General features: G+C 35.6%; 4 protein-coding genes across 8 annotated transcripts; all 4 read right to left on the reverse strand.

Annotated features, from left to right (window-relative positions):
- Positions 1 to 1,260: 1,260 nt before the first annotated feature.
- Positions 1,261 to 12,708, reverse strand: LOC110820608 (uncharacterized). Of its 4 annotated transcripts, none has more exons than XM_088218630.1 (7): positions 12,323 to 12,708; positions 10,604 to 11,875; positions 10,097 to 10,275; positions 9,607 to 9,795; positions 9,354 to 9,445; positions 6,439 to 6,707; positions 1,261 to 1,605 (listed from the first exon to the last, which is right to left on the reverse strand). In XM_088218630.1, exons 1-2 carry the CDS (start codon positions 12,482 to 12,484, stop codon positions 10,760 to 10,762), a joined length of 1,278 nt encoding a protein of 425 aa, XP_088074756.1. In that variant the 5' UTR covers positions 12,485 to 12,708; the 3' UTR covers positions 1,261 to 1,605; positions 6,439 to 6,707; positions 9,354 to 9,445; positions 9,607 to 9,795; positions 10,097 to 10,275; positions 10,604 to 10,759. The 4 variants fall into 4 exon arrangements, with proteins under 4 accessions (XP_088074756.1, XP_088074758.1, XP_088074757.1 ...); XM_088218632.1 differs by having other exon boundaries at positions 9,607 to 9,809; XM_088218631.1 differs by having other exon boundaries at positions 10,570 to 11,875.
- LOC148266514 (uncharacterized) lies at positions 2,683 to 3,807 on the reverse strand. Its single transcript, XM_088218634.1, has one exon. It carries the CDS (start codon positions 3,629 to 3,631, stop codon positions 3,044 to 3,046), a length of 588 nt encoding a protein of 195 aa, XP_088074760.1. The 5' UTR covers positions 3,632 to 3,807; the 3' UTR covers positions 2,683 to 3,043.
- Positions 12,709 to 13,016: 308 nt separating the features above from the next.
- On the reverse strand, positions 13,017 to 16,100 carry LOC110820607 (Tetratricopeptide repeat (TPR)-like superfamily protein). Its single transcript, XM_022050124.2, has one exon. It carries the CDS (start codon positions 15,894 to 15,896, stop codon positions 13,599 to 13,601), a length of 2,298 nt encoding a protein of 765 aa, XP_021905816.2. The 5' UTR covers positions 15,897 to 16,100; the 3' UTR covers positions 13,017 to 13,598.
- Positions 16,101 to 16,942: 842 nt separating this feature from the next.
- Positions 16,943 to 21,688, reverse strand: LOC110820855 (uncharacterized). 2 transcript variants are annotated; one of them, XR_015818654.1, is made up of 6 exons: positions 21,413 to 21,688; positions 20,200 to 20,356; positions 19,050 to 19,100; positions 17,987 to 18,079; positions 17,418 to 17,548; positions 16,943 to 17,232 (listed from the first exon to the last, which is right to left on the reverse strand). XR_015818654.1 is itself a non-coding variant. In XM_088218635.1 (5 exons), the coding sequence occupies exons 1-5, from the start codon at positions 21,556 to 21,558 to the stop codon at positions 17,489 to 17,491; spliced, it is 507 nt and encodes a 168-aa protein (XP_088074761.1). In that variant the 5' UTR covers positions 21,559 to 21,687; the 3' UTR covers positions 16,943 to 17,488. The 2 variants fall into 2 exon arrangements, 1 of the variants encoding a protein (XP_088074761.1); XM_088218635.1 differs by having other exon boundaries at positions 16,943 to 17,548; positions 21,413 to 21,687.
- Positions 21,689 to 22,184: the final 496 nt, after the last annotated feature.

Below are 22,184 nucleotides of genomic sequence, written 5' to 3' on the forward strand. Positions count from 1 at the left end.
TCAAAGTTTCTACTAGCTAGCTGCTAGACAATTTAACAATTTTTATAACCATTTCAGATTATTATTATTAGCGCTATCTATCTGCCAAATAATTTTTAGAAGATCATACGCTGTCAAAGTTATAATACCAATGAAATAATAACATAATAATTTAAACCAAGACTTAATGCCCTTTTAAAGGCCCTAATCAAAGGTGCCTAATTTACACCAAGACTCAACGACGGTTTGGCGAGGCATTCAAGCACGGAACAAAACGGCGTCGTTCTTTGTCATAAACAGAATCTTTGACTGCGCCAGTAACCACCAACGGCCATTCGGGGACCACGAACAAATGCAAATTTGTTGTTGTAATGACACCATCACGGATAAAAAGGGAAAGCGAAAAAGGATGCTACCGTGACTCCTCGACTCTTTACCGTATTCTTTATTTTTTTAATTTTTAATATATTAAATAAATTATAATTTGATATTCCATACTTTAATTTTATTTTTTTTTTTCTACTTTCAATCTCTATTTTTTTATATAACTTATATCTTCTGTGGTACTATTAATTTCTGGAAAAAAAAAAAAAAAAAGAACGCACACACATGGAAACACATTTCACATAAATATTAATTTTTATCTTTTAATTATTTGTTTTTGCTTAAAAGTTCCGACACTTGCAGATTTGTTTTTTTCTAAAAAGTGACAACGTTTGTAAAATGATAGAATGTTGAATTATAACAAAACCAAATGACAGTAAAAATAAAACATAATTTACCTAAAATATAAAGGATCTTTTCTAACTGTCTGATATAATGCTAAAAAGACTGGTCGATGATGTAATGGTTCATATATTTATAAAATTAGCAACACAGAAAAAAAAAAAAGATGCATGAATCTATATATTCCGTAAAGTTTGAGAGGAAAGAAAAAGGGGGGCCAAAAAAAAAAAAATGGGTGTCATAAATCTTTAAAGGGATGCCACAAGAATATTAGGGAGAGTAACCATGAAAGATAATGATCCATGCAAGCAACAGGAACCCTCCTCTCTCCCTAGACACCCCCCCCCCCCCCCAAATTCAGTCCACAAGATCCCCAACTGGGAAACTTACAAATTTGAAAAAAGAAGAAAAAGGAGAAACGCAATTTCTTCTCTGCTAACTAATTTCCCACCACAGATCAAAAGAGGAAACCTTATAGACCTTCATGTATATCAACAAAAAGGAGATAATTTATAAAAAAAAAAAATTAAAATTAAAATTAAAATCTCAAGGAAAAAATCAAAAACATGCAGGCCAAGTTCATTCCGGGGCAACTGGGTCCCCACATCATGATATATATCAACAAGAGTTGGTGGAATATATGGCTTCTTTTAGAGGAGCACATTATCACTAAACTACAAATTAAGGTTACCCATCAAGATTTTTTTGACGTTAGAGGTGCATTTCACTGTTATATTTGTCATCTACTGATACCGATTCTTCCGAGAAATTACCTTTTTTGAAAAAATGGAGGACCAAATGAAATGTTTACCAACGAAAATTAAACACCCAACAGTGCGTCCAAGTAAATATCAAACTCACCTAGAGCCTTTAAGTCAAGCGGCAAAGACCCTCAGTTACCTATTACGAGATTAATAATCAAATTAGACTCTTTAACATACCATTTGAGGCCAAACAAAAGTTAATATCAAGTCAATATATAAACAAGCAAAAGAAGTACCTAACTCAATCTGATATTGAGCTTCAATTTATGTAGTAACTTTAAACCATCTATCATCAATAACTTGAGTTTTAAATTTTTTAGAACTAATAAACAAGACTTGAAAAGTGTTGAGCCAATAATAGCTAGACCAAGGTTTTATGACGTGGGGAAAGAAAATAAATTGCACTTCTTGTAACATTCAGCATCCTACATCGATAGTGTTACGAGGAAAACTCCAGTGTATATTTATGCCGTAAAAATTGCCTCCAAAAAGTAAACTACAAATATTTATGGAACTAAAGAATTAATTTGCTTTTTATGTATCCATTTGCTGATTTGGCTTTTTGGAGAAGCATAAGGTTATACTAAAACAATAATGCAGCACATAATATATCAGTGCAAATATCATTTCCATTAGGCGGGTTCATCACCAACAATACCATAAACATTTACCACAGAAATTTATGCACAAAGACTGGACTAATTTGATAAAGAATCTTTGATTTGTGCCACAAATGAAAAAGTAATAGCGAAGGTGATTTTATTCATTCATCAAGCGTGATGAAGTTAAGAGAGGAAGCTGGTTAGGTATAGGGTGCAGAATTAATTATTATTTTTTTATCTGAGGACTAAAACTAATGAACTGAGGAAGCCTGAAATTTTAATATGGCTCTGCTACCATGAACAAGCATAAAAAAGATGTTGAAGACCATTTTACTCATGGAGCATATACGTTATTTATAATATTATAAACTAGAGTTCTGCTCTAATGAGTATATAGATTTCTAGTCTAACAAGATTTAAGTTGTATAATTCTACTGGTAAAAAAATTATAATGTTGGTGATACATTCAAATTAAAATATATATTAAATTTTATCCCCTTAACAAAGACTGGATTGATTTGGTAATTTTCTGATCAAGTTATGTAAGTACCCTAAGAGGAGACCAAAATGATCATAAATATTTATCACAGACATTCATGCATGGCCGTACATTAACAAAACAATAGCTATTATGTGTTCATTCATGCAGCAATTTCAATACAACTAAATATATCATGTATGTCTTGATTCAAGACACTTCATGTCAAATAATGTATGAAGTGTCAGGCTAGAATAGGTGATAATCACCAGTCGTGAGGCTGAACTAGATACAAATCAATATTAAGCATGACGACTACTAGAGGTTTGCCAACTTGAACCTGTACAAAACCCGAATTAGAAGGAAATTGTAGACTAGTTAATTATAATCCAATTTTCCTATATATTAACTCCCCCCAAAACCAATGATCCTAAGTTGATATGTATAGCAAGATCAGCAAATATTAATTATATATTTTTATGCTTAAAACCTCACTAAAATGCTTTTTGGTATAACCCATGAATCCTCTTCCAAGACTCTTCTCTTTGCATCTTCAGTTGCTTGTAGAAGTTGCCTATAAACGTCTCTGCTTTGGTAAACAGCTCTTGCCCAGTAAGCCCGCCAACCTCTTCTTCCTCCTCCTCATATTCATCAGCCTCATATCCCGCTTCTGCATCTCCATTTCCTATGAAGAAGAGGCTTGGCATAGAGGGACACTTTTTCACCATATCAACCTTTACACCACCATTAACAATCTTCTCGGAGGCTGATTTCTCAACAACCTTAGGCTTCTTTTCATTAGGAGGAGCACTAACCTTAGTAGCTTGATCAGGAGAGGTTTCTGTGGCTGTTAATGGCTTTGGTGCAGCACAAGAAGCATGGTGTTTTTTGTCATGATGATCTTGGGGCTTAGAGAAGAGCACTGAGACTAAGCCTGCTTCTGCTCCTAGAGAAATGATGAGGAGATTGATGACAAAGTAGAGGTAAGTAGGACGAAAAGATGACGATAAGATAGGTGTTATGAAGAGAAGAGCAGCTACAAGAGAGAGCATTAGGAGTTGAGATTTCTTAAACTTGGTCATGATGTTTTACCCTTTGCCAGTTAGCGCAATGGTGATAGCCAGAGCCCGGAGGTGGTGAGAAGTTTGAAATATTAAGGGGAGTTTGTAGTCGAGTAGAGATGAAGAGAATTGTGGGTATATTTATAAAGAGATGTACAGGAGTTGCTAGATGGTAGCTATGGTATACTACAAAACGATGGTTGAAGAAATAAATATTCATATATTTTATCATAAGCATGTAAAAGAAATTTTGAGAGAGTTAACTAACATATCAAACATTTACCAAAGTGATTTTTGAAAATAAAGGATATTCACGCATAAGTGAAACAGTTGAAAATTTTTCCTACAGTGCAAGAAGTGAGTTAATGAGAGATTAGAGCTATACAAGTATTAAGCTCTTAATAGCTTCTTATTCCTTTCTTTCATTATAAAATTAAATAACACCTTCATAAGATCATGAATCCAAGTTCATTTTTAAAAAAATGACCTGATTAACTAAAATCAATGTCTACAGACTGTCAAACTTAATCTTCTGTTCACCTTATCTAAAAAGAATCTTTAGTAAATAATATCCAGTCACATGAAGTTTGAACTTACTAGAATAAGTAAATTACTGTGATCAACATCTCAAAAGATATAAAAAATTTTCTAGTAATTAAAAAATAAAAATAAAAAGATATATAAAAATACATATAACAAAAAAAAAAAAAAGAGAAAAAGAATAGTAAAGCATGGTAAATGAAATGTAAAAAAGAAAAAAGGGAAGAGGACAAATGGTACAAATACAATATTGGGAAGGAGAAAAAGGAAAGGGTCAAGAGAACATGCAAGAGGGAGGAAGATCGGTATGTAATTGGACATTGGTCGATAAGGTCGGTGAAAGCATATTCCTAAGCACTCACTTTTTCACCTGCTTCTCCCTTTTGTTAATCAGTAAGCAGATGGCATTAAACTGAACCAGAAAATTTTTTATGTTTCCAGCTTTTGTTTTCACATAAAGCGTGACGTTTAGCGGTTTAAATATGCGGGTCCACTTGATGACAATCTTACGAGGTCCGAAACGGTCCCCTTTGTCTTTATCCATAGAATCTTTCATTTTGGACTCCTGGGAATATTTTCCCGCCAAATAACACCCCCCCACACACACACACACACATATATATATATACATGTATATATGTAGACCGTCTACCCCACTGTTCCACTTGAATTAGTGCGCAGGTGGGACCCATAAATTCCTCGCTCATATTGCCAGTCAAGAACGTTGATGGCTATAGAAACTGTGGGTGGAGTCCAATCAAATAGCAGTTTATTTTATAAAATATATTAAATTAACGTGTTTTTTTTTTTACAAAAAAAAGTATCTTCTAAGACATGCGTTAGCTTTAACATGTATTAAAATATTTTTTGAAAAAAAATAAGATCGGAGACAAGAAATTACAGAATAAGAGCAAAAATACTCTGCAACAAAATATATATATATATATATATGCACGTATGTGTATTATGCACATTTGCTTTCTCATTCCGAGGAATATTTTTTTATTTAGGGATTTGAAGAAAAGTTGATCGTCAAAAGAAAAGCATAGGCAGTTTTATCTTTTTCATTTTTGAGTGATTCAGCAAAGAATATAAGATCAAACTTTTGTAGAATGTCACCAGCTAAGTTTATCCGTAATCTCTAAAAAAGAAAACCTTTTCCGATCACTTTTGTTTTTCTATTGAAGATTTTGGATAATGTTAGGATGACGAGAGCTAGCTGAACTGGTCAAATCGTGGTGTCCCCATAGGGAGTCATGACCCTTGAGCAAGCACTATCTGTAGAGCTATGTACTAGCTAGGAGCTCTTTCTCCCAGAAGAAAACGTATCATACAAGTTACCTACACTGGATTTGGATTTGAGTTTTCTACCCTTGTCTAGCTTAGGGTAATTCTTTAATGGAAAACAACAAGCTTCACTAAGCATTCCACCGTCGCCTTGTTTTGCCTAAAAGAGAAAAAGAAAAAGAGATTCCTTATCCTTGATACAACCAAATGCCAGCTAATTATTTGATTTAATTCCCTATTAAGAGACGGTCATCTTTGTCCTTTTCAGACCCAATTTGCAGCAAAGTGATAAATATACTTTTTAAGGGACAAATAAAAAGGGTCATCTTCATCCATACAAGCAAGCAAGCTTGCGTCTTCCCTTTGTATATCCTAACGTGACATTTAGTTTAACCTATTCTTAAAATGGCAATGGACCCTAAATCCCTTGAAAGTCCAAATTGGCCTGTTCAAGTTCATCCTCTTAGATTCGACTGATGCCTATTTCCATCTCTTACAGCCCATAACTCTGGTCTCTGTCAATAAAAGAATGCCTTCGCCACTTGTTGCTTTTAAACAATTTTCACAAGCCTCGTATAGTTTTAAGCAAACTGGGCTTTATGAACAAAAATCCATGCCCCTATGCATTTTCCTTTTGCTAAGTTTATAACTTTAGTTTTATGGCACCTCGTATTTTTCTAGTGTAGTTAAGGCTGCACACCGGCTGACTTAAAAAACCCCCTACCTAGGGAGATAAAGGTAATCCTCAGGCTAAGCATTGTGGTTATGGCACAACGTATCACCTCTAGCTACTTATACCTTCCAAATTATCCCATCAAGCAACTTATTTGAATCAGCAGTTAAGAAAAAATAATAATAATTGACTCGTGGACTGATCTGTGATCAGATAAGTACGTTATGAAATTCTATTTCCAGACTATTTACAGAAGCACAAGCAGCAATTCACATACACGCTTAATATAATTTCCAAGCAACAATGACAGAAAAAAAGTAGAATTTACCAGTCCACTAGATGAAGACAGGAACTTTCATCTTGACTATCATGAAGCTTCTGCCATCAAATCTGTGCTTTGACAAATAGAAAGTAGATTTATACTGAGATCATCTGAACTGAGGCAAGACTCGATGCTTAAACCATGCTCATTAGCCAAATAAGAAGACGGGTGAAACACAGATGGGGTGAAATATCCTCTGGAGCTGTAGCTTCACAGTCAGTGGGGAGTGTAGCTAGCACAAATTTGAAAGAAAGGGTCTTTTTCTTTTTGCACACCTTTGATCAATAATAAAATTATTTAAAATCAGAAGTATGCAAGACAGTAAAAGTTCACGTTTTTATTAATTTTTTAGGAAAAAACACCCCCATGCTCATGCAGCAAATCCAGGAAGGAAAAGGAATGATTGCCAAGAGAATAGGAGAGACATTATAGCACGAATGACAGGAAACTAACTAAAAGAACAAATTAACTAAATCATAGCGAATATAAAGCATATTCCCATCCATGCAAAATTTTGGTTATAATAAAGGATGCCTGGTAGACATCTAGAATTCTAGCACGTCTTTCTGTCTGTTTGCTTCCCTTTTGTTAAAGCACCAATCTATAGAGAATAACACTTGAGGATAACATTTGAAAGCAGGAAAACACCCGGAAAGATGTTTAAAACAAAAATTCAACATAATTGTAAAGAAATAAATCTTGAAGACATTTGAAAAGACTGGCTGCATTAGAAATGATACTCGGCAGTTCCTTTCTACGAACAGCAATTAGCAAAAATATCTGTGCCAAATAGTTGATGCACATGTTGAAGGAAACGAAAAATATTAACATTAACAATAATACTTGCTTTAACAATATGACTTTCTTTAACATGTGGAAGATAGACTTACAAATTGCATAAAAGAGATGCAGGAATCAGGTTATTTTGAATTCCCATAAAATCTTTTTTTGGAAAGAAAAATATCATCTATTCACAAATACTAATGGGGTATAACCCATATACAAAATTTACATGTCAAGCAAAATATCTATAAGATCCTCAAAATCCTCACAAGAATAAAGATGATGACCTTTAATTCAAAACCTAAGGTCTGATATTAAATCCCTTTAAATTTATAAAAATTAGATCCGGTCCCTTCAAAAACTCTCATATTGATTTCCTTCTAGATTATACAAAATGTAGCCAAAAAAATAAAACCTGAAGACCTCTTATCCCTAAAGGCCCTATTCTATACCCTAATCTCATCTCGCATAGAACAAGCCATCACCCAATTGATATTCAACAGACCATAGGTTAAGCTCCACAAATGCTAGGCAAGAAGACACTATGACAAGATATGGTTAAATGAATCTGCACCTCTCTCACATATGGTTACCAATATTCTTCCGTCTTAATCAGCTTATCCAAAGTTAAGATGCACTCTCTAGTAGCCTCCCGAGCAAAAAAGATCACTCTAGGTGGCATATCAACCTTCTGGATCTTCTTTACCAGCAACTTCATAGTAATTTCAATCTTCTTAGCCAAATTGCAAATAAAAGGTTTTAACTATAAAAAGTTATTTGCACTTAAGTCTCCAAATAGGACAGTCCTCGTCCTCGTTAAGAGTACATTTGGATAGAACCGTCAAAACAGATCCATACTCCCTAATCTTCCAATCATTAAGATTTCTTGAAACCTCCATAATCCACGAATCATTCACCCACAAAGCTTGAAAGAACCCTTGGACCATAGCCTCCTTACGTCGAGCAATAGCAAAAATCCAAGTTCCCAACATCTAGCCACTCATCATGCCAGAATTTCACTCTTTAACCTAACCCAACCATCCACTTAGTGCATTTCCTGAACTTCTCCCTCCCAAAACATATCGTCTTCCACAACCTAACACCATGCAGCCTATGAGGAATCCTAGTAGACCTATCCATGCCCTCCGTGCCAAATTTAACACATATTGCTCTCCTCCAAAAACTATCCTACTCCAGCATAAACCTCCAGAGTCATTTTTCTGGAAGTGCCTTATAACCTCAACCCAAAATCTCAAGCCCAAACTACTATGTTGAATCGGTTATTGTACCACACCCTGAGCCACTAAATGGTATCTCCTCCTCTCCTCAAAGTCACTCATAAGAACCTGCACCAGACGAACTCCAACTTCTTGGCAAAATTAACAGGCATGTCATCATGTATTAATCTTGACATCGAACTTGCAACCACGTATAACCAATAGCTCTCTTTCCTGGAATTTGTACACCTCTTCATCTGCCTTGAACTTCACCTCGTAGACTCACTTGCAACCAATAGCTCTCTTTCCTACAAGTAAATCTACCATCTTCTAGGTTTTGTTTTCCTCGAGAGCCTGGAGCTCATTATGCGTTGTTTTTCTCCAGTTTAGATCTTTGCTAGCTTCTTCGTATGAATTTGGTTTAGTATAGGATGTCAAAGTTAGTATGTATTTCATGTGTCCCCTCATAAGTCTGGCATATGCAATGGTGCTTGACAAGTGAACCGCACCATTGTCGCGAGCTTCTGGGTTAGGCTGTTGTATGCAACTAACATTGTCTTGGATATGATCACAAACATAATCTTTTAAATATTCTAATAGGTTGATGATCCTAATCAATTTTCTCCTTGGGATTTCTTTACTATTTACTGATTAGTCACATGACCTTGTATTCTCTCTTCCTCTCCATTTCCTAACCGCTGCTTACCTCTTCTATATGATTTGAATTCCCAGTTTCTGGACCCGGGTTCTTCTCACTCATTATTTGATCTCCTGTGCAGTCTTTGCAGGAACACTTGTTCGTAGTGCATCCACCAATATGTTCCTAGATTCTGGTAAATTTTGAAATTCCTTTCTACATTTCCTTTCCTTGCAAGGAAATACTCTCATGAAATATTACATTTTTAAAGATAATGATTTTACCTGTTTTTTCATCCAATAATTTGTACCCTTTTGTAGCAACAGGATACCCTAGGAACACTTTCTTGCCTTGACATTACATTTTTGTCTGCCACCTGCCAAGATAGATGCAAATATTAAACAACCAAATGCCTTTAGGTGATCATAATCTGGTTTCCTCCCATGTAGGGCTTCAAAAGAATTCTTGTTTCCTAGTACTGAAGAAGGAATTTTGTTGATAAGATAAACAGCAGTAAGCACAAAATTAGATCAATACCTAATGTGCATTCCACTTTGGAACCTCAATACCCTCGCGATATTGGGTATTTGTTGGTGTTTCTTCTCAACTCTTCCATTTTGTTGGGGAGTTTCTCTGCACCTCTTTTAATGCATGATCCCCTTCTCATCATAGAACCCTCTCATCTCAAACTCTTTTCCGTTATCAATCCTAATCACTTTTACTTTCCTGTCAAATTGAATCTCAACAAGAATGCAAAAATGGTGTGAATTCAAGCTTGTTTCAGCCTTACTTCTCATTATATACACCCAAGTATGTCTAGTAAAATCATCAACAATTATCAAAAAATATTGAAATCCATTATAAGAAATTTCATTACAAGATTCTTAAATGTCACATTATATTAAATCAAAACATTGTTTTACCCTACTACTACTATCGGAAAATGAAAGTTTACGCATTTTTCCCAACAGATGTATATAGCATAATTTAAATTTCTTGTGTTAGTACATTATAAAAAAGACCATACTTGGATTGTGAGGGATGTTCAAGCCTATAGTGCCGCATATCAAAATCTTTCTCTTCTTTACTGGAATCTGGTGTTGTCATCCCTTTAAAAAATTGTAAACTTGAGACTTCTGGTTCTTTGGGCTACCTAAGTTGGTACAGCCCATTATAATCTCCTTCATTCCAAGTGTCTTCCAAGTCCTGATTGATGCAATATTTTTGTGAAAAAATTAGACAACATTTCGTATCCTGTATTAAGCTTTTTGCGAATATAAGATTGAATTTGAAAGAAGGTATATACAGTACACTATTCAATACAAATTTATCATTTAATGTGACTATTTCAACATGAAAGACATCTACCCTTTACCCATTTGGTAGGACAACTTTAGAATCAACCTTTGATGTGATTTCAGTGTACAAATGTGGTGTGTGCATAATGTGACCTGAAGCCCCAGCGTTAATTGTCCAAGGTGCAAGTTTGCTTTTATTTACCTCTATTTTGCAAGCATGGAACAAGAAAAGATACCAGAAAAGGCAGTGAGATTATATTCTTGTGATTGCTCTGAAGATGTCTGCACCATGTTAACAGAGGCTTGATTCTGCTGGATGAGAGCCATAAGTTGATGATACTGCTCCGTTGTCAACAGATACTGCTCCTTTGTCAACAGATACTGCTCCTTTGTCAACAGATACTGCTCTTTTCCTTTGGATTCTCCATGTGTATTGTTGGATGATACCTGGTTGATCCTTTTGATTGGTTCTTTCTTTTGTAGCATGCTTCTGCCGTGTGTCCTAACAGATTGCAATTGGAGCATATAGGCCTATTTGGATTGGCTTTATAGCATCTTTCAAGGGAGTGCCCATTCATCTTGCAGTGGGCACAATAATATTTTTCTCTATTGGGATTGGTATTTTTGTTTGGCCTATTGGTTTCCCTTATGTTAAAGGCCATGGCTCGGTTAGCTACAGAATCTATATAAATTTCTCTTCTTTTTTCTTCTTGCTGAATGATGGAAAATGTCTCATCCAAACTGGGAAGAGGTTTCATCATCAAAATTTGGGCTGACATAGCCTTATACGATTCATCCATCCCCATCAAAAATTTCATTGTATAGTCTCTCTCCTGGTAATCAATAATGGGTTTTAGCCCCCGGCAGGTGCAATTGGAAATTGGTTCATAGTTCATGAGCTCATCAATCAAGACTTTCAGTTTCGAAAAATATACTCTAACAGGTTCCTGGTTTTGCATAAGGGTAATTATGGACTGTTTGATTTGATACAATCTCAGTGCATTTTTTCGGGCATACCTTTGCTCCAAATCAAACCATAATTGACGTGCTGTTTCAGTATAAAATGTACTAGCCTTAATGTCAGGTGGAAGTGCATTATGTATCCAAGTAACTACAATATCATTACACCTTCTCCAATTATTTCTCTGTGGATCCGCTGGATCTCTGGGTTCTGTTAGCGTTCCATCTATAAACCCTAATTTGTTTTGTATGCTCAATGCGCGTTGCATGGATCTTGCCCAGGTGTAGTAATTGCTTCCATCAAGCAACTCATGGACCAATACCGCACTTGAGTTCAAAGTTTTGTCGATGAAATAAGGGCTGTCTAAGATTGAAGGAACTAGATTCATCTCTATTACATGTTTAGGGTTTTGATTTGTGGTGGTTTCCAGAGAAGAGGCTTCTATACCTTTGAAAGCCTGGTGCACGAACAAGATGGAACCACCGACAGTGCGTTTTGTGTCTTTCACGGCCTCGGGCTGACAGAAAGTGGCCTGAACTTCTTTGACCTGTTTACACAGGCCCGTTAACACTTAATTTTGAATTGCTTGAAAAACTAACTATAAAACATTTTAATGATATATTATCATCTTAAAATATCCATTCTCTGGTATCCAAGAATTTTCTCAGCAACAACAAAGATTTAGTAACTCAACATTAAGACGTGCAACAAGAACAAGAAAATGCACATAAAAGAGAACAAGAGAGCAAAAATTATCCACAATAAAATCGCAAGGTACCTGTAATTTGTCTTTATGAGAGGGCGAGAAACAGAATACTAAGAAAAATTCAAGAATAAAGTAGCAGAAGAAGACAGGTAAGCATTACAGAGGATAATCAACTTGAACCAAGTTGCAAATAGTACGTAAAAGACACATTACATAAAAAAGAACATGCGTATAAGCACATATTCACGAGGATACGTGATAAATAAACACAGAAGAGATAGTACGGACGTTCTCGGAAGCGAGCTTGACGCAGTTATCTAACAAGTCCACCATCTGTTCTTCGCTGAGACAGGGATCAAGGATTTGGAGCTGGAGGGGCAGGCGCGGGGTTAGCCAGGTGGCGGATGGCAGTCGCTCTTGCGGCGGCGCGTGCCTGGGAGCGTTCAACATGGTCGTCCTTCGAGCGCAAGATGAATGTGCTTGTTGACGACTGGAGCCTGTTCGTCATTGCCGTTCTCGGCCTCAAACTCAGCGCAGTTTCTGCTTTGGCCATCTTGGGAGAGAGAGTGGGAAGGCTGTCGGACAAGAAACGTTTGAAAATGGGGGAGACGATTACCAAGGCCGGAAATAAAGGTAATTAGGGAAAGAAATTAGAATTGATAGTTTCTTTAGTAATTATATTTGTAGTTTTAAAATAAGGGTTTGACCAATAGTTTTAAATTAAAATATAACGTTAATTTAGTATAATAATTTTATATTTATTGTAAAATATTTAAAAATAATATATTTCAAATTTAAAATTAATATTTATATTAAATAAAATAATTAATTAATTACATTAAAATTTTCAAGATAATTTAAATTATTAGAATAATTTTTTTAAAATTTTATTATTATTTAAATAATTATAGTAATTAGAAAGCATTTTGATCAAAATTAAGCTATAAAAGAAAAGAAAGGAAAAAGCACAATGAAGCAAATATTGAGGAACTACTTCAAAAATTATGATTCAGTCAAGCATCTGGAGACTACAGCAAGAAAGCCCATAAAAACAATTACAACAGTTAAAAGACCCTCTCATGGCCGAAAGCAATTCTTCTTCTTCCTTGTTTCTTCTCTTCATAAGCAGGAGCAGGACTACTTGATGCCGTACCATGAGCCAGCTCATCTGCAATGGCTGCTAGCTTTTTATCAGCTTAACTGAAAACATCTTACTGGGAAAGTACAAGGCATTACAGGATGTAGCCATGGCAAACAAAATAACCTGTACAAACATGAGTTACAGATATTGTACTCTGCTAAATAGTCAGTTAAATTAAACCCTCCCATGTCGCTGAACTGGAATCTATTTTGCTGGTATTCAAGATTCTCAAGATAATTATATTCAAAAATGAAATCTCGAAAAGAGTTCGTAAAATGTAGCATTTTCCAGAACTTATTCCGCTAGGAACGAAACTCATGCCTGTCAATCCTAAAGTATCCAAGCACAAAATTTCTCCATTCTAAACCTGTAAAAAACAAAAATAGAAAAAATCAATAGTCAAGTAATTTGATTATTGCCAGGTCACTCCTTCATTTTCTTGTTCGCAAGTGTAGTCTCCCTTCCCTCTATTATTCTTGATAGAATATCTGCTTGCTTTGAGTTTCCTTCCTGGTTAAGGTTCTTGATCAATTCATGGCCAATTTTGCAGTCACTCATCCTTCCTTTTTCCATTATCTTGCACAGTATTGCATAGGCATTGAGGGTTTTCCCAGCGGCCAAAAGAGCATCTAACACCTTATCATAGCTCGGGAAATCTATGGTACAGTCTCTCTCCAAACAAAAATCTAACAACTTCAAAGCAGCAATAGTCTTCCCTTTCTCACTAAGAACAGAAAGAAGACTATCAAAATTGGGCATGCATCCATTCTGCATCAATAGCTCAGTTCGCCCAAGGGCTTCCTCAACGTGACCTCTGATGAGAAGAGCTTCCAAGATCTTAGCAATCAAATCCATGTTCTCCTTCACACCCTTCTCTATCATGCTCCTCATCACTCGACTTGCAGTTTGAACCCTCCCATCTTCAAACAAGCTCTCCATCACTGACCTGAACACCGATGAATCTGGAAGATGTCCATCTTCAATCATACCGTCCAGTGCAATTTTGGCATCTGCTGGTTCACCTTTGCTCAGGTAGCTCTTGATAAGCAACTTGTAAGCATCTGCATCTCTTGGCACCCCTCTCCTGGTCATGATCTTTAGAATTTCATGTGCAGAATCAGGATTGCCTTCTTTTGAGTGACCACGGATCAAATTATTAAAGGCAGCTTCATCCTGGATGCCCTTTTTCATCAACTGCCGGAAAAAGACTTCTGCTTTTCCTGTCCGACCATGGCTACACAAATACTCAATTATTGAGTTATAAGCACTTGATTCCATCTCCAAAGTACTTTGTGGCCTCAAAATAATTTCCTTCTCAACAAGCTTATCCAACAACTTCACTGCCTTGTCATACACATTTGCTTTGCAAAAGTGCTCAATCAATACACCATAGTGTCCGGCTTCTGTTGGAATTCTCAACCTAATCATTGCCTTGAGCACACCGTAAGCTGCATCCAAATCCCCTAACTTGCATTGACAATTTAACAACTTCATAAAAATCGAGTTGTCCTTCGGAGCAATAAATCTATCCGTCATCTCTTGTAACACCATATGAGCCTCGGACATTTTCCCTCCATCACACAAACCAGGCAACAATGTCGAATATGTAGTAGAATTCGGCTTAATGCCAAATGACTTCATCTCCTCAAACATTCTTAATGCACCATCGAATTTCTCCACTGCCACATACCCTTTAATCATTGTGGTATAGCTTATCACCGTAGGTGCTATATTCTTACCCTTCATCTCCACAAACAACTTTTCAGCCTCATCCATGTTCTTAAACCTACAATACCCATTAATCATAGTGTCGTAAGTGACAACATCTGGCGAAATCCCCCGACTCTGCATATCTTCATAAAACCTCAATGCAGTATTAAGCCTCATAGACAAAAAGAAACCCCATAGCATGATATTATAGGTATGTCGAGTCGGCTCTATACCTCCATTCAACATTGCATTGAAATACCTCTTAGCCATCATATACCTCCCGCGCCTCAATATCACTTTAAACAACGTATCATAAGATTTTGCAGTCCTCTCCACGCCTAGCTCTTTCATTTTCTGAAAGATTTTCACAGCCTCTTGAACAATACCAGCTTTGCCATAACTTTCAATCAGTACAACAAACATATCCTCATCCCACTCAACACCCTTTTTGGGCATATCCAGGAGTATGCAACGGGCATGGTTGAGCTTAGAAGCTCCCCCCAGAATTTCAATCATTTTCATGTTGGTCTCCCTATCATGACGGACCAAACCGGCTCGCTCGGTCCATCGGTAGAACTGGAGCGCGTGCTCCGAGTTTTGCGCTCCGTGGATTACATTATAAACTAGCGAGTTATCAAACTCGGGAACAAGAGCTCGTATCGAGTTCTGTAAACGGGTGGTCCAGGCACGATTCGCCATCATTCTACATATTGTATCCTCTAATTTCTCTGGGTTTGGACGCTTACCTCGTGGGATTCTCTGGCTCTGCTTCTCCTCTGCTTGAACTGCATCTGGCTTTGATGCATCCAGTTTAGTGTCAGCATCGGCGGAATCTGTGTTTATGCTTGGAGTAGCAGTTGAGATTGGAGTTTGATCGTTGGAGGAGATTGAATATTGGGTTGAGCTGAAGAAATGGGTTAGATTTAGAGAATATGAGCTTGCAGTTCTGGGGACAATGAGATAAACCCTCGATGTCCATCGGTGGTGTTTAGATTTGAAAATACAAGCCATTGTTGGAGATCTTCAGATTCCAGAAATGGGTCCTTGAAGCGGGCAGCAAAAGCCTCGCCTGTTATCAGCGCGTTGTCTATGGCTTTGATCTACATCAATGTAGGGAGAGAGAGAGAGAGAGAGAGAGAGGAAGACAGAGTTTAGGGTTTAACGGGGGCGCGAGTAGCGGGCAGCTCAGTCCCCAGGCGCTGCTACTTCTGGTTGTACGCTCGAGTACAACACTTTATAGATTTCAGCCATGGAGTTGGGCGGGGCTAAAGAACTACATCGTTTTAGGGCTTTTGTTTGTCCAACCCAACCTGAAATTAGTTTTTCTTTTTTTAGATTAAATTTTTTTATTAATATTTTTAGATGAAAAATTAGAATTAAGAATCATTAATTTCGAATCTAAATAAAATTAAAGCAACATATTATAAATTTTTATCTCAATTATATAATTTAGAATATTTTACTTAAATTTGTTTAAAATATAAGATAAAAATTTATCATTTATCCTCATTTTTAATTAAACTTATTTTAAGTAGGTTTAAATATTAGTTTTATTGAGTAAAAATGATAATAAAATATAAATAGACTAAATATTTGAATTAAAAAAAAAGAATACTTTTTCAAATCTATTTAATATTAAATATTTTTGTAATTCTTAATTCAAAGACATAAGCTTATTATTTTTCTTGTAAAATTAATTATAATTTGAGATCATTAGTCAAATATATAATTTATAAGTATTTTTACCTATTCGATAATTATATTTTTTAAATAATTAAAAAAAAGCAAGGTGTAAAATAATAAATTAATTAAATAAATAAAATCAAATAAAAAATGTTAAATCCTAGTAGTTTATTTTACTATTATTCAACTCCAACCATGTTAGTACTTGTTGAGGATTCAATAGCATGTCGTTTAATTCTACTGTTTTTTTTTTAATACATAAAATTATTAACTTCTAAAACTTTTTTCCTTATTTGGTTTTAAAATTTATATATATTCATTTCTAAAAGCCAATATATAAAGTTTAAAAGCTTAAATATGAGTAAATAAAAAACTTAAACACCAAGAATATTTAGCTTAGATCACATATCATTCTAACAAGACTTTTAATCAAATTCCTTCTCTCTCTAAAAAATATACATAAATAAAATACTTAAAAATAACTTACAATCTTCACCAAACATTCTCTAACGAACAAATTTGAGACGAGAAAAGAAAGTTAACAAAAAGATCGAAATCATCCCCGAATCAGTAGCTGAGAACTCCTTGTACCAAACTTCATAATAATAAGGATCAATAACGGTTAATATTATCACGCTCGACAATGCCCATCCCCATCTAAGATCTAAAACAAGAGAAGGAACCAACTTAGAAACTAATTTATACACATAACTGGGTGAGGAGAATGATTTGTACATTAGACTTAAATGCCAAACATATGAATGAATTCAATGAGCAATTACAACAAGAACTCAAAGGGCAGTAAGCTTTCCCTGCGTAGTTTGATTTTCCTTCTGTAAGCAGGACTACCTGTTGTTGCAACTTGAACCAGCTAACTGCCATATCGCATTCGCAGAATTGCCATTGGCTTTTACCATTCTTTAACTAGAGCTTCTCATGAGGAAAGCTACTATACATCCTAATATTGCACCTGCAGCGACCTGTGCAAACAGATTGCACGATAATGTACTGGTAAAAATGCAGTTCAAGACCAATTTAAGCAAATAGCGTGTCTTCTTTTTTGTCATGTAGGTTCTCAAAGAAGAGTTAACCTACAAAATGTTTATATTCACCCTATAAGTCGATACTCTTTGGAATACTGAACTGTATTTTATCGAGTTATGCACCATTTGATTAGGAGGAAAACAACGTTATATTTTCCTTCAAGTTCACATGAAGAACAAGCAAAGAGCATTTACTACCATAATTATTTATCCTTCGCAATTTCAACAATCACAGAACCTTAAATCGCAGATAATTTTCAACATATATGAGCAGTTGATTGTTCAACCAAATTAGAATGATGTGATAGCAATCAAAAGTACCGAACTAACAGTCTTGGCAGTATACATTACAATACAAATAAAGAATGGACATACCTGAAGTGGTGTATGGCCAAGCGAATCTCGTAGTGGTCTACAATTAGAGACAGGGTGTTCAGGAGGTAGCTCGCATACAATTTGGTTCAGTAACTGCACAAAGGAACACGTGCAATTAATAAAGTTAATGAGAAAAGAGAATGAGGCTATCAAAGAGTTGGAATTAACACATTTACAGCCCCAGCATCAATGAACCTATCACAAGAAAAAAATGGTAGATAGAAGTAAGAATAAGGAGCGGGGATAGTTAGGCCCCTTGGCAACTGGAAAAAAAAAAGTTGAGCAGACATAAATAACTGCTTCTTGGGAGGAATTTATCAAAGAGATAAAGTGTTTAGATAAAACAAAAATGGCTAGTTTTGTCCTCCTTGTCCAGAGAATAATCACACATGTGAATTTATTGAAATGTTTAGTAAAAATGATCTCTTTTCTTTTTATATATGTAAAAATAATTTATTTTGCAATTTATTAGTCATCCTTGCTCCACAACATTCATGTCATAGATTCAAAATAGTAGAGCTCTCAGCTTGTAAATCGTGTAAGTCTGTCAGAACAAACGTGCAACGAATTAAAGAATCTAAAAATCAAGAGATTCCTATAGTCTATGATGGAAAATGTTAGGCCCAGTAAAACTGGCAAATCCAATAATATTATAAATCTCAAAGAATGGATTGGATTTTTTCTTTCTTTTTTTTTTCTGTTGAGAACAGATTGGATTTAAGTGGTTCAAGAACTTTCTTTGCCGGAGAATCCTACATTAGAGAGCAAGCTATATATTTTCCTAACCTAGCCAGGGCATTGTCATGGAGGACACTTCATCAAATGATAATCATAGAAATCAAATAAACTAGATAAGTTGCATAAAATGCAAACAAGGAGATTAGTTGAACTGAGCTGAAACCATGAAATAGATAGTTTGCTTACCCATAAAGGAGCAGATCAAAGACATCATATAATTATATTCTCTTTCTTCAAAAAATTGTATAAGATTCATCATAATTATGATAAGACCATCTTCTACATAAATCTAAAACAGTATGTTATTTAAAGTAGACGATCTTACCTCAGCTTGGCGACCAGCATGGAGCCTGACACCAGAAGCATCATACATCACCTGCATGAAACCAAAAATCAAGGAAGGAATCTGACGGTGATCAGTTAATGAACAATACATATTATCTTACCACCCAACAAAAAAAATGACTCAGGAGAAATCAACTGAACCTTTGCAGAAGCATGCATCTTTAGAGTTACTTTCAAATAAGATACCAACATATTTGCTGCAATTCCTATAATTAACAAGATGCACCTCTATAAATGGTCGAATATTTTTAGCACAATCACACAAAATGCATCACTGTAAAGTAACTATTTTTTAGCACAGTCACTCAAAAAGTAACTCAACTACCTTTAGCCAGGTCCTTTTCTTGTTGCAACTTTTTGCTTTAGGTTGCAACCTGACAGCTGTGATCAACTAATAGGCAAAACCATTTTTGCTGCGCAGGCTACGCACAATTTTTTGAAGTGTCATTGGGTTTTAATTTCCCAAGTTTGAAAAATAAATGAGGAAACCAGGAGAAGGACCCACAAAAAAGTAGTTGTTGCATCCCCAAATTCAAGTTCTAATCCATAGTTAGGCAATGAGACTGTCCTAATATTAAAGAAGTGCCCAAAGTACACAAACATGAAAGGGAGTTGTTGTTCTCTGTCTTTCAAACCTCTCCTTTCATTTTTCCTTTCATCTTTCCAACTAGTAGATTTTCTGATTAATGAATCATAACTTCACCTCCAAAATTCAAACTACAGAAACTGAGCAGGCAGCAATCGAGTTTTAAAGAACTAAGATAAATGAATTGTATGATTCAGGGCTTGCCGATTGAGAAGCAGATGCGCTAAGCCACAGTACTGATGCAACCATAGATGTTCTTTTGTACAAATAGGAATGAACAATGATAATTGAATGGAACCACTTAATATACTATTCACGTCGTCATGTGTGAGGCATCAATGTTTTAAGAACGCAGAAAGGATGTGATATATTTATCAAAGGAAACCGATTAAGAGTCTGATCTGAGCTGCAGCATAGCAAATAAAAAGGAAAATTGTGTGGCAATTGATGCTTCATCCTTTCTGTACATGCGATCAATGGTTAATCTCAGAATAAACAAGCATGCCAATAAAGAATGAACAAGACCTGGTTAATAAATACGTACAACACATGCCAAAACCAATGCAATAGCAAATGCCGGAGCTCGAATTCCTTCTTGTAAGCCGATGGCAACTGCAAGAGCTGTCACAGTTGCTGAGTGTGAGGAAGGCATTCCACCTGATCCAAGCATCCTTCTTGCGTCCCATCTCTTCTCCTTGTACCTGCAGGTTAAAGAGGGTTTATTAGAAGACCAAGCAGATATATATAAAGATTGTATTCTGAACTATATCTCAGTCTGAGAGAAAACAAAAAAAAAAAAAACTAACACTGAACATCTGAACAACCCTACTTTGCATAGCCATCATGGTGATTCTCAAATCTCAACCAATGAATATTCTCTACTCACAGCAATTTATAAATACCAGAGGACGAAAGATTACCCAAGCATTCTCTACTCACAAAGCATTCTCTACTCACAGTTAACACCATTCTTGCAAATGCATTCTCTACTCGCGGTTCACAACATTATTGCATAACCCAATGCGCATTACATGTTATATACAGCTATAACTCTGGTAAACTAAAATAGGTGGAGAACTCTTTCTTTCAGAAACGAGGAAAAGAAAATTGAAGTCAAAGCAATAAGACTCAACCGTTGGTCAATTCTATCCTAAACTTTAGCAGCACGAAACGAATAACATGGCATTTACAACAGTCTACCATTAGCCAATTGTATCCTAAAATTTACCAGCAAGAGGCAAGATTAACATGGCATTTCAATGGCAAATGATCTCGCATTTCAACTTTTGGTAATGGTCCAAAAAGAAATGCCTAAAGGCAAGAGCAAGTACGGTAATTTTCCTAAAGCTCCCCGACCAGCACCTCCATTGGTAAACGTTCAAGCTGCAAAATCTTGTCTTTGCCTACTCATTTATATATTGATCTTGTGTAAGCTAACATTGAAGTGCCCAAAACATGCATGTTCAGCAACCATTGGCATCCATGTCTGAGCTTTAAAACTGCATAGTTTAAACCCCAACCCCTTCAAGCATCCCGTACAATATGAAACTTCCAGTTTAATTCTATAACAAAGTTAAAAAGAAAAGACGCACAAATTAAAAACTTATATCATGTTTCCCCTTCGGCAGCTTACAGCTCCAGACCCAAACAGTACTGAATAACTAACTATAAGATCAACGAATTGAGAGTTGTAACGCGTTTTCTAAGCAAGCCAACAGAAAGAAGAAGAGCAAAGAATGAGGGAGAAGGGAGATTACCAGGTGGTGAAGAGCTTGAGGAACTGAGCGAAAGCGAAGGAGAAGAAGGCAGAGATGAGGGGGACGTTATCCGGGATAATAGACGGCTGAGATGAAACCGATCGAAAGCTTGCCGATGCATCAGCGGCCGTGATCACTTCGTCCATTGGAAGCGCCCGACGCCGGAGAATGAGAGGGAGATTTGCTCAGGATTGCAGGGGGGAGAAAACGGGGAATGGCGACAGGTGGGGGTTTTCTTTTGCGTAGGCAAAGTGGGTTTCCGGCCGCGAATCCGGTTCGGGTTTTTTTCCCCAATCAAATCAGATTTTAGATTCAGATTTGGGTCGTGCTGGAAATAAGTTGACTTTGACCATCCTTATTTAATACCACATCAATACAAAAATTTATTAAAAATTACTTATAAACTGACTATACAGATGAACAATATATATCAGCTAACTAATTTAATTTTTTACAAATACTACTGCTATATCATTTTTTAGAAAATAAAAATAAAAATTATATGCTTAGTATTTTTTATTTATTTTAATTACAAATTACTACTATGAATGTTATTAAATAAAATTAAGATATTATATTTTTAAATTTTAGTAGATTAATTGCTAAAGTTTCTTGTGACTAGTTAATCGTATTTTAATAATATATTATTTTTAAATGTTAATGCATCTTGTAACATATCAAACGTAATTTAATAGTATTAAAGCTTTCATTGTTCCCCTAATATCTTATTAACTTTGAAATTCAAAAATATTTGAGTATTTTATTATGTTTA

Source organism: Carica papaya, chromosome 4, assembly GCF_054855325.1.
Source record: "Carica papaya isolate Zhongbai chromosome 4, ASM5485532v1, whole genome shotgun sequence".
Classification (NCBI taxonomy): Eukaryota; Viridiplantae; Streptophyta; class Magnoliopsida; order Brassicales; family Caricaceae; genus Carica; species Carica papaya.